Source organism: Pteropus vampyrus, unplaced genomic scaffold (genome assembly GCF_000151845.1).
Source record: "Pteropus vampyrus isolate Shadow unplaced genomic scaffold, Pvam_2.0 Scaffold410, whole genome shotgun sequence".
Lineage (NCBI taxonomy): Eukaryota > Metazoa > Chordata > Mammalia > Chiroptera > Pteropodidae > Pteropus > Pteropus vampyrus.
The window spans coordinates 727,963-740,477 of NW_011889191.1; the positions used below are offsets into that span (position 1 = coordinate 727,963).

General features: G+C 36.4%; 1 protein-coding gene across 2 annotated transcripts in view; it reads left to right on the forward strand.

Moving 5' to 3' along the window:
* DPYD (dihydropyrimidine dehydrogenase) overlaps window positions 1-12,515 on the forward strand; it is a 717,845-nt gene that overhangs the window by 688,693 nt on the left and 16,637 nt on the right. For both annotated transcript variants that reach the window (XM_011380852.2, XM_023523771.1), the window contains one exon: window positions 9,865-10,008. In XM_011380852.2, coding sequence (XP_011379154.1) covers window positions 9,865-10,008 — 144 coding nt within the window. The remainder of the gene's footprint in view (window positions 1-9,864; window positions 10,009-12,515) is intronic.

The following is a 12,515-nucleotide window of genomic DNA, read 5'->3' on the forward strand; positions in this document are numbered from 1 at the left end:
TTCTGTTTTCCTTTGCTTTCATTCCATTGTATGAAGTAATTTTTATTCCATTTTCCTTCATTGGTTTTTGAACTTGACAGTCTATGCAACATTTAGCCATGAAAGCAGTAACATTTGAAGGTGGATTTCAAAAGAAAATTATTTTATCCAATTCCTCCTAAGGCATTGGAAGGACTATAACTCACAAAGTTTTCCTTTATGTACAGCTAACATTTTGTGACATTTTTATAATTCAGAATATTCCCTTCAACTTACATTGTTTATTATATTGAGCATAAATTGTATCTATTCTCAATATAATAAAAAAAAAACTTTGATTCTATACTGCTTTATAGTTTCCAAAATAGTTTAAGCTGTATTTTAATAATCTATTGATGCCTTCCTATTTCAAACAATTGTTGTGAAGAAAAAGTAGGCGGGGTGATTATTGTTATTTCTGTTTTATGTAAATGAAAATTGAGGCTCACAGCAGGCACTTGACTTGCCCCAGGTCATTCGGTTCTGCATCTCAAGATGAGTGATCATTCAGAATATTACACTGCATTAATACAAGGCTCTATTTTTTCCAACACCCTAAAACTTCCAATATACACTAAATTTAACCACAAGTGTATGTATATTTTGTTCTTACTACTTGGCAATTTCATGCCCGGTATCACTTATATCCACTGCTAATATGTATAGTTGCTTTTGTATAGATGTGTCTCAGGTGGGTTTGTAACTAGACATCGAATGTTGTTAAGAAAATTACAGTGTAGTGTTAGTTGTAGTGTTAGCTTTCATTTTAAAAATTATTTTTATTTTTTATTAATTTTCTATACAGATTTCATATTTAATAATGAGACAAAATAGCTATGATTTCTGTTATTCCTTCCACCAGTGAAGCCTAAAACATTTTATGAACTCATCCAACCTTGGCAGTTTGGTAAAAGTTATCCATATTATCCCTATTTTACAGCTTAAATAGATCCAGAGTGTTCTATGGTTAAATAGGACAGAAGAAGTTATCATTTGTGACTCAGTCCAATGTTTCATCCACAGACTATATGGTACCACCTGGACATAACCCCTGAGGATTTCTAACTATGAATTTAAAAGCAAAATACGTCCTTGGAAAGAACCTTATAAATTATCTGGTCCAACCCCCTCATTTTACAGATGAGAAAACAGACTCAGAGGTAGTCACTACGCTGACTTAGGTCACAAAATGAGCCGAGAGTAAGGCTAGGATCAGAGCCCCACCTCCTGACTCTCAAGTGAGTGCTTGTTCCAATATATCACATTACCTCCCTTAGAAAGATGCCTCCCATGCGGCATTGCTTCTTGAGAATAAAGTATATTAAATTCACATTTGGCTTCTAATCATTTTCTTAGCAGCTCTATGGTATTTCATTAACTGCTGCATGTAACACTTTGGCCTTTCACCTGCATTAACTTGAGCTCATTAAACTTGAGGCCAGTAATAAACAGGACTGAACTAGTACAGATATTTTGCATGGTATGTGTTCAGCATTTTTTAAAATGATGTCTACTGTGTGAGACATTTCTCCCTTCACAGTTTGTAGAATGAGAAAAACAGAAAACACAGGAATGGAATATGTGTGTAGTATGCCTTTTTATATATCAATCAAAAATATGTGAAATATACAAAACTTTGTAAGAACTATGAAGAAATATGAGTGACAGCAACCACAGTGTCTGTCATCTGACAGACTGGGATTTGAATACTGGCTCTGCCATTTATTAATGGTGAGAATTGGAACAAGTTACTTAGCCTTTCTGAATCTCAGTTTTTCTCACCTGTAAATGGGGACAAGAACAATATCCACCCATAAGGTTGCAGTGAAGAACAGATAATTACTCGCTTGCTTTACAACGGGCCTGGTGTACAGCAGTGTGAAATAAATATACTGATTTTGATGAAGATAATAATATGATGCAGTTCCTTCTTCTTAGAACTAATAATCATCTCTTGCTACAGCTATTGTTGAGGAAGTTGATTTTCCCCACGTCTTCACCATCCACTTCATCATCACTACAGAACACAGCGAGCTTCTTCCAGAATGCAAAGAAAGGAAAACTAATCCTACTTCACCCCCCGCCAAGTTCCCCGCTAACATTATTTTATGTTCATTTTGACTAAGAAGTAACTCTTCTGCAGCTCACAGCATAGGCAGCCACCAGTTCACACAAGTTCCTGCGTTTTTGAAAGTATTTGAGATTCTGACTGTGCAGGGGATGGTGACAGAGAAAGATGAGCAGCAAAGATGTGGAGGCAGTTCTGGCAGAGGAGAGTTCTGTGTCAGGAAGAATGAAAGCTTGGTGGTTGCAGGCAAGAGTCACCATCAGTCGGGGTGCAGCGGTGAGCGGGCCATATGGGAGTGAAGGTCAGTGTGGGACTGTTCTGGTCAGAATGTGTAATCAGTGTTGGTTCTCTATTTTCCAGAGTACCATACAATTAAAAAAAAAAAAAATCTTATAGGTCATCTCTTTCGCTTTTCCGCTACTACCAGAATCCCATCTCCAATATGCTGGATGATCATTTCTCTCTACCACAAATGTCCTCCCACAATCAACCCTTCCTTCTGCCACTGTAGGAATCAGATCACATATTTTCAAATATCCGATATTTCTCTACACGCTAAAGAATAAACATCCAAACTGCTGTGCCCATAATTTAGGTCCCTTCATAGATTCCCCAGCTTAATCTATTACTGTTCCCCGATCATTTATTATATTTTAGCCATATAAGAATGAGTTTATTCTGTAGTTTCTTAACTTTCATTACTTTATTCCATTCCTTTATCTCTCTCTTCTATTTCCAGCACCACACACTATTTCTCCCTCTTATAAACTTTCATCACAATTTAAATTCCTCCTTCACTAGATAGTCTTTGTTAATCTCTTACTTGGAATTAATATCTCATTGGATGAGGGTTACATTAAACTGTTTCTGCATCTCCTTCTCTACATATCCCATTCTTCCTTATAATTACCTATGCAACCCAGATGTCAACTGAGATCACCCCATCCTGTCCTTTGAAAAATGCTACAAAATCCTTGGCGGTTGTGCTCTCTGAGTCACTTCTGGCTATAAATTCCCACTCCCATGGAATTTTGACTCTCCCTCAAATCTTACCTCTTGTTGGTTTCTCTTCTTTAAGCTATATGCCAACCCAACCATGAAACTCAAGCCAATTTTGCTGATTTTCTTTTAAATTTATCTCCAAGACCTGTAAGTGTAGAAGAGCTCTGTTAAAGTTTTAGGTGCCATAGAGGAGAATTTAGACTACAGCAACATAAAGAGTTTATAATTGAATATTAGCTCTTCCTCTTTATGAAAGTCCTCAGCCATCATCCTCTCAGGCTCTGCTCCCTCTCTCTTCCTCCCTCTTCCTTCTCTTTTTGTCCTTTCCTCTTTCCTCGTCTTTTCTTTTCTCCCTCTGTTTCAGAATTCTTCTGCATTTCTCATGCATAGTGATTTGGCCACCTTATTTCTGTTTTTGTTTCTTTTAAATCATACTATCAGCACCTAATCTTCCCAACTTTAAGCTGAAGATATGGCTTTAAAAGTTATTGCAACAAACAATGAAGTTTGTTTCTTTAGAGTAACCTGATGTGCATCATTTAAATAATATTTCAATTTAAAATAATAATTGTCTCCCCTCTGTTTCACTGGACGTGAGTCAGTCTTCCTCGCAAGGCCATAAGCTACTTTTGGAGATAACCGCCTCCCAGTCATCTTTGTGGCTCCAGCACCTACCCAATGCTTGGCAAGAAGAAATTCTCACCTCTTCACTCTTTTTTTGGCATTCCATTAGTGTTAGATTTCTTTCTCTTGGTTGACATTCTTTCTAACATACATTCCGACTTCATCGCTTTAAAACAAAATGCGCTCTGCTTCCCCTTCACAGAGAAAGCGCCTCACCTCTTGTATCTTATTAAACACAGAGCAGAGGGTTAGCACTCTACTGGCTCCCCAGAGCCTCTTCCAAAGTGTAACCCTTCTCTCCGGTGGTTCTTCCACTCGGAGGGTGTCCTTCTCCTTTTCTGACCCTCACACCCCCATCTGCACTCCTTGCCAACCTGTCTTCACCTTATCCCTCAGAACTTAACTCATATGTCACCTCTTCGAGAAGAGCTCTGACCCCTCAGCCTGGGTTAGATACACATTGTCATCGCTCATCTAAGATCCTGTGTCATCTCTGCCATAGCCCTTGTCTTCAGAGTACTGCAATTGTTATTAACTATAGGCTCTTTGAGGTTACAGATTATCTTCTGTACATAATTTTTTTCTGGCACTTTATGTTTTTTGATTTAATGAATCACAGCTGTTGTTTAAGTATTATTTTTTTACTTTACATAATTTTTAATATTAAAAGAACCTACTTATATAATTTAATTTCTTTCTAAAAGTAATTGTTTGGGATCCTCTGACATTTCAGACAACCAGGAAGTTTTTAAAAATACATTCACGATATTCATTCATTCATTTATCTATTAAGTTTTAAAAAACATATTGAGTACCTATTATATTTTGAATCAAAAACTAACTCTCTAGGACCTCAAGTGGGGAAGATGGAGTCATGGGGTGAGAGTAATAAGGCGGTGAAATAAGTACAAGGAGTAAAAGGTGCCAAGAGTATGCTGGAGCACTGCGAGGGCTTCTAACACTGAGTGGGAGAGAAGTCAGTAAGGGAGATTACCTAGATGCTATGAAGGTAAAGCTGAGACTGAAATTCCCAGTGGGCATGTACCCAATGTAAAAGACAGGGAGGGGGCATGCCCAGCAAGGGACACATGAGCAAATATGGAGACACAGAGCATGGTACACAGTGCAGTATCAGCGGTTAAAGCTTATGGGAATAAATTGGCAGGCATGCACTTTACAAATATTATTCCATTTGATGCTTATACCAACATCGTGAGTTAAATACTGTCATTCTCATTTCATTGATAAGGAAAATTAGTAGCAGAAATGGTTAAGTAATTGGCTCATAGACACACAGCTAATGAGTGTAAAATTGTGATTTTAATGCAAATTTGACTTCTAAATCAGTACCCTAGCCACCCTGAAAATGGTGGCTTGCTACTTTCACTATGAAGCATGAACTATTATTACTTTTGACTGACATAGACATCAGATTTTTTATCAAAAGTTGTATGCTTAAATTTATCAGGCTAAACTAATAGTTAAATTTCATTAATTTCATATATTTTGCATGTCCAACTTTGGTATCCCAATTTGTACCATTGGGCACCACATAGCATTATAACAATGATATATAGATGGTCCTTCTCTCTCTCTGTCTTATTTTTCACTTTCCAAATTAGATAATATTGTGAAAAATTGCTTACTGTTATCAGTAATTAAGCATTACATGCCAATTACTCACAAGGAAAATCTGAGTTTCTGAATCTAAGCCATGGTAAAATAGATTTTGAAATAAAAATCAGGGTCAAATGTAAGCAATTGATTATTCTCACAATGGAGGGCAAGGAAGACGAAAGTAACTGCATTCAGACAGAACAGAGACTTCTCATCTCTACCTCTCATACCACTTTGCAGCCTGCCGAGTGTACAGTGATTGAAATTAAGTTGTGTTTGGACCAGACTTGGGGAACCCATGCTCTCAGTCCAGTGCTCCCACATTTTTTATTTTAGATATCCAAAAAGTACTCCAATGCCTTCTTGAGTTTTTAAAGATCAATCCTTTGAAGGTTTTCTCTTCATTTTTCTCTCCAACTGTTGGTCATTTGATTGAGATCAAACTGTTTTCCCAAGAGTTTAGTACATCATACTTTAGATAACTGCAAAAAACAGGTATACTTGATATATAATTCAATCAGAAAATTAATAGCAATGATAATTGTACACATAACATGTGGCAATTATTTAACCTTTAATGAAGCACAGAACAGTTTCTGGCCCAGGGTAGGCATTCGATGTTGTATTTGTTGAATAAATAGCAAAAGATAAATAATGTAACTAAGTCATATATGAACATGTTTTGTTAAAAAAAAAGTCAATACTTAGAGAGTTGTGAAACATCTTCTTTACATCTACCTTATTCTCAGTCTGTCAGTGTATGTGCACACACTCCTAATATCCATATATGTGGATTTCAGATTTATATGCAATATATATATATATCGCACTGTGTGTGTACATATATGTATTTGCGATGTGTGTGTGTGTGCATTGCACTCAGTATAAACCTGAAATGCTTTTATCTTTTAACTTTTTAACTTATTACCATTTGGATATCAAAGTAATTACTTTTCTTGCTATTACTGTTACCAATCAGATAAGAGAGTATGATTAGGAAAACAGAGTTGATTCATTATAGCGCTATAGACCTGTGCTTTTAGCCAACTGGCTGCCATTCTCATAAACATTATGCAATTTAAACTGGAAGATACCAGTGCTTGCTTCTATTAGAAACAAGAACCCTATTCTATTTCATAATATGCTCAATTACTTTTAGATTGATCCATGAATAAATTATAATCCAAAGAGTCTCCTTTACCTTAAAGCTTTGCTGGCTTAAGATATCATTGTTGATTCATTATGTTGTCACTTTTCTATCGGCAATGTAATGCTTTTTATATCTGGACAGAGACAGTTTTAGCATGAGATACTGTTATCTTTAAATGAGTAGAATTTAGCTTTTCTGGTGAGAACAAATTCATCAGTGATGAATCCCCGGAGAAACTATTGAAACAAAAATCACGCCATTTCTGAGCTTTTTCAGTTCATCAGTTACAAAGCAGCTTTTGATAGTCCTAAAGAACTTTTCTCTTTGTTTAAAAAATATAGCATGATGCTAAAAACTGCTCACTTTGAGTTACCTCAGGCTACACCTTTTTCCGTAGGAAAATAATGAATGAAGAGGGTAAGCTCCTGCTGCTTCTCCTCCTGCAATAGGAAATCAATTAACTATATGTTCAGGCAGAGATTTGAACTAAATGCTTTATTAATCATCACTGATGGCACACATACACTGTGGCCAACTATGCATTCATCTTCACTCTTTCTTAGATTTGTTTTGCTTTGGCTAGTTTCTTTGGCAAGATCAAAACACAAACATATGCCTAAAGATAGTATTGCAAAGGTGATCCTTTGGCGCAAGAGAGAATCGATCTTTTATATTTTTGGAAAACTTAACTTTTAAAATGTTCAGTACTCAGATCTCCTAGAGGCATTTTAATACATGTAATGTAATTTTTTAAAAAAGCACTTAACTTTCTTATACTAATGCAGAAAACAAAAAACCTATGGCAGCCGTAAAGTTGAGGAAGCTGCCTTGGCCTCTGGAATCTTTGTAGAGCAGTAAGAAACTACACAAATGGACCCTATTTGATTTGGAGATAAATGGTAGAAAGTTGAGGGGGCAGTCACTGATATTTTGTGTGGGTGTGCTTTTAATTTAAAGAAAAATTTGGCAACTGTTTTCCTTCTTTTCCATTGATTTTCTAAGCAACGTGCAAAGAAAAAATTGCAGGAATCTTTACATTAAATTGAGAACCTCTCTTTAGGACTAATTATTTAAAAATTGCACTTTAGATCATAGCACTGTTAGTCATGGAAAAGCTGCATAATTTAAATGTGACAAATGTCAAGCACTGCAAAAAATTACAGAAAATATCAGGCTGGTAGATGTTTACTCAGGCTGTAGTCTATTCAGCATCAAGAGATTTTCAAATATTATTATTGCTGTTGTTATCACCATCGTTGCAATAATTTAAAATCATCATCATTAAAATTTAACTACTTTATTTATCTCCCTTTGGTAAAGAATAATCAAATGGAAAAATATCTTTTCTGGTCTGTTTACAAGAAGATGAATCAAAAAGTGATAAGAACGAGTTCCTTCGAATAACCTTTATGGGACTCTTAGGTGGCATTAGCTGGTGATGAGTGTGGTAAGACCCAATCAGAGAATCAAGATAATGGTTCAGATTTATAATCGAGCTTGCCATGAAGGGTCTGCTAGGACCAGAGGTCATGTGTTTCAAGTCTTAACCATACTTGATAATCTTTAAGAATATGAGATTAGGATTAAGGTGCCTTTGATGTGTAAGAGAAATATAGAGCGAGTGATATTCTGACAAGATTTATATCGCGTGGACATGCACTCACCACCTTCTAAGGCGTTATTGGGACCCCAGGGGCATCTCTTTGGCACCAAGTGCAATCCCTAACACCTCATCAGGAAAAAGACATTTCACAAGAGGATATTTCAAACAAGCATCATCTTTTCTACATTAGAGAGGCTATGTATGTAATGAATAGTGAAGATTTGTTTTATGCTCTTATTTATTTTATGCTTTTTAAAAATACAGCATCCCTTATTTTATGGTAAAATAGACACAATATATTCTCTCCCTCCATCATATCATTTCATATCATTGCAATAATTAAATATTGTAATTTAGGAAAGCATCAAGGTGTAGAGATGAAGTATATGGTTCTAGTTTAATCGTATATAAATTAACTTGGCATTTATAACATTGTTTCTATTTGCTTGACTTCTGGACATAATTACAGTAAATTGATAATGGAAGTAACAGTCTTAGATATCGCCACATAAATACCCTCTCCTAATATAAATTTTCAGTTGCAGTTTGGCTTAATTGGAACATCCTTAAAGTTCAGTTTCCCAATCCTACTGACACCTCTAGAGGACCAGAAAACTCGTTTTCCTAGGGCATTATGCAACCTGGCAAGTGGAGGCCAGTGTTTTGGGATTTTGCACCAAAGTACTTGCTGGGTCAGAGATCAGGGTGACCTTGAAGTGCTGTAGTTTTCCAGGCCACCGTCAGCTAGATAAATGGGCTTTATTCTGCAGGAGAGAAAGAGAGAGGGTGTTTTTGCAATCTTAAAAAACAGACCTAGCAATTCCAGGTTATACAGGCAGACACAGAACATTTGGAATTCAGTGGTGTCTGTCACCAGCAATATGTGTCGGTGAAAGTGAAGATCAAAGGTTCAAGAAGAAGAGAGGGACAAAGCCAAGAGGAAATAATTGTGCGATAATGAATAGTATGAGGGCATTTTCGTGTTAACTTGAAACCACTTAGCATTTTTCCATGACACCCAGGTATCTTTGTAAATGAACTTTGTGAAGTACAATTGAATAACCTTGAGATTTAAATCTCCATGGTGCGATTTCGAATACTGATGGACTTGGTTTAAGCGCTATGATATTTTCTCTGCGTTTTTTATTTCTATTTTGGTCTCTTTCATGCAAAATAAAATTTATTTTCTGTACAGAGAAATCAATATTTTTACCATCTTGTTTTCAGCTATTCCAGTAAATTGCAATCAACATTTGTTACAATCTTTAAAGAGATGTAGTAAGAATTTGAACACAATAAAATAGAGATACAGATTAGAACTTTGGCAAAGTACCTTTGCTATTGACAAAAGCATTTGTCAGGAACTGTGGCTGTGTCTGTATTGTGCTAAAAACCTGATGAAGAGGAAAAAAAGCATCAATAGGTTTCACCTTCTGTCTATACAAACCAAACAAATGATCTAACTAATAGCTACCATTTTAAGTGAATAGATTTGGTATATCATTGCAAATTTTATTCCATTTAGAAATGTATTTTAATTAACATTCGCATATCTAATTTATACATATTTGGAAGGGGTATTTGTGCTCTTGTGTTCTTTTTAATAATGAATGGAATCTGATACCTAGACTATTGGTCCAGGAATGAATAAAAGCCTCGTTACAGTATACATGAAACAATCTCAAATGCACATTTGTTTGTTGATAAAATTTACATTTATATCCTCACATTTTTCTCTTCGGTGACCTAACAGGCTTTCTTATTTGTATGTTTTCCTTTTAGAAATTGCCAAGTTTTGGACCTTATCTTGAGCAGCGCAAGAAAATCATAGCAGAGAACAAGATTAAACTGAAAGAAGAAAATGCAGCTTTTCTACCACTCAAGAGAAACTATTTTACCCCTAAAAAGCCTATTCCTACTATGAAGGTAAAAATTAAGCCGCGTATAAAAGTATGTCTATTTTGCTGTTTAAATATAGAGTACAGTTTAAATGTTCATTTGCTGTTTAAATGTGTCACTTCCACCTGGATAGTCTGCACAAGCGGCACAGTGGCCACCCCATCAGACTTTGAACTGTGTCTCATTCCTTTGAAATGCGCTCTTCTCCTGAGTCCTGTGTCTCCATGAACAGCACCCTATCCGCCCTCTTTTCTAAGCCAGAAGCCTGCAATTCAGCCTAGATTCCATCCTCTCCCTCATCCCGTTCATGAGTCTGTCACTGATGTTTTCATCCCTCACGTCGCCCTCCTGTTCTGTTCTTTCCCACTGCAGAGGCCTAAATGCAGGTCTTTATACATTATTTCCGGGGATTCTGAAATATTCTACCAAATATTCTGACCTCCCATCCTCTTCATTCATTCTTCTCTAATGTATCCTCAAACTATTATGGAGTGTTTACTTCACCTCTCGCTTAAGATTCCCACACCTTAACCATAGCCTTGCAAACTCCTGAGCATCACTTCTGGATCCTTTATATACATATATTTTATTATTATTATTATTTTCAGACCCTTTGTGTTTTAGCTCATCTTGGCCTAAGCAGCGTCAGTGGAGTGGCGAAAAATGGGACCTGGGAGGTGGTAAACTGAAGAGTGAGTTGAGAAAGTAAGAAGGTGTACGGAATACTCTTTCGGGAACTTTGGAAAAATCAGAAGGAACATATAAGAGGAAACGGAGAGTGAGGGAAAGGTTGTTTTGTTCATGTTAAAGTCGTCTAGGGTTGGGCGTGTTTATACACTAGGAGAGACTAGCTAAAGCTACGGGAGGGAGTGATTATGGAAACTACATCCTTTGCAAGTAGGGAGAGAATGGAACCCAGATGATACATTAAGTCGTTCGGGATCAGAGTAGTGACAGCTCTCATGATTTTCTATCTATCGCATGCCTTATGCATTTAATGAAGCTGAATGTGGAATTACCAGTGTCATTTTAGTAAGTAGCCATGTTTAAAGAAGGTGACCATAAAAAAAAACCTGAAGAAGCTATTTCATTCACTGAAAAACATAATGAAGTTTATGAGATGTTAGCAGATGACATCTGTGGAGAAGAGTTTCTGGAACTAAGTGTGGGGCCACTCTGTCCCATTAACTGGATTTAAATTACGACACCACCATTTGGTAGCTGCGTGAACTTGCCTCAGTTAGCTCATCTGTGAGACGGAGATAATAAAAGTGACCACTTCATGAGCTTATAAATTAAGGAATGTGTGGAGTGCTTTTAGCCTGTGCCAAATATGTCCTAAATAAATGTGGGCTACTGTTCGTTATTATGTCAGGAATGGACAGATTGAAGGAGATAGCAAGTTAAGGTGACTCTCCATTTCTATTTTGTCCAATAAAATGAACTTAAGAATGAAAGTAGGAATACATAACACTCTGGAGGCCGACCGAGTCAGAAGTTCTGAAGAAGCTCATATATTTTCCGAGAAGTTTTTATTACATACTTACCATGACACAGAATTGGGTATCTATAGTACAATAAATAAATAAAACAGACACAGCCTCTGTCCTCATGAAGCATACAGAATAGAGAAAGAAACAGGTATTAAACAAAGAATCACGCTAATATAAAATTACATTTGTGATATGAGCTATATAGACAAAATATAGGATGTATGAAGTCTCTTTCATAGCCAGACCTAATTTAGATTGAAGGGACCGAAGAAGGCCTCTCTGAGGTAGTGGCATTTAAGGAGACCTATGGCTGGAGTAGGGATTAGCAGGATAAGGAGAAAACGTTTGTTCCAGCTAACCCATAAGGTGGTCCCAGAAATGGTGAGTGACCATATTTATGGGGACAGAGTCAGAGATGACATTGATAAATATTTGTTACTTCTTCCTTTAAGACTTAGATATTCTTGTTATATATTGAGGGATAAGGAGTTGAAAATAAGGAGACTAAAATGATTAGATGTTTGATGGTCCCACTGAAATTAATAAAAGATTATGAATCTGGGTTTTGTTCTTAGTGTTTTTAGGTTTAATGGGGTTTGTTGTTTGTTGTTGTTGTTTTGATACTGGATGAAAAGTTTTAGCATATTGAAAAGAGATTTGAACATATTGAAATTAATGAACTCTAGTGACTTATGGGTCTATGCTAGAGGATATAAAGAAAAAAAGACTAATATGTTGACTTCCTACTGTGTGCCAGCTCAAGATAGAAGCTTCACATATATTTTGTCACTTCTTAACCTAATACCCTACAAGGGAGCAGAAAGAATGGAGAAGCAAATGAGAATAAACGATCAAAGACATAGGCAAACAACCAGAAGAAAATGATGATGTGGGGGAAACCAGAAAAGGAGGAAGTGCTAAGAATGAGGAAGTGGTCTTCAGGTCAGAAATTACTGCTCATCTTAGCAAAACCTCATGTTGTTTCATTTTGTCTTCATACATAACCACCGAGATTCCAACCTCCAGCTGGCGACCGTTGTC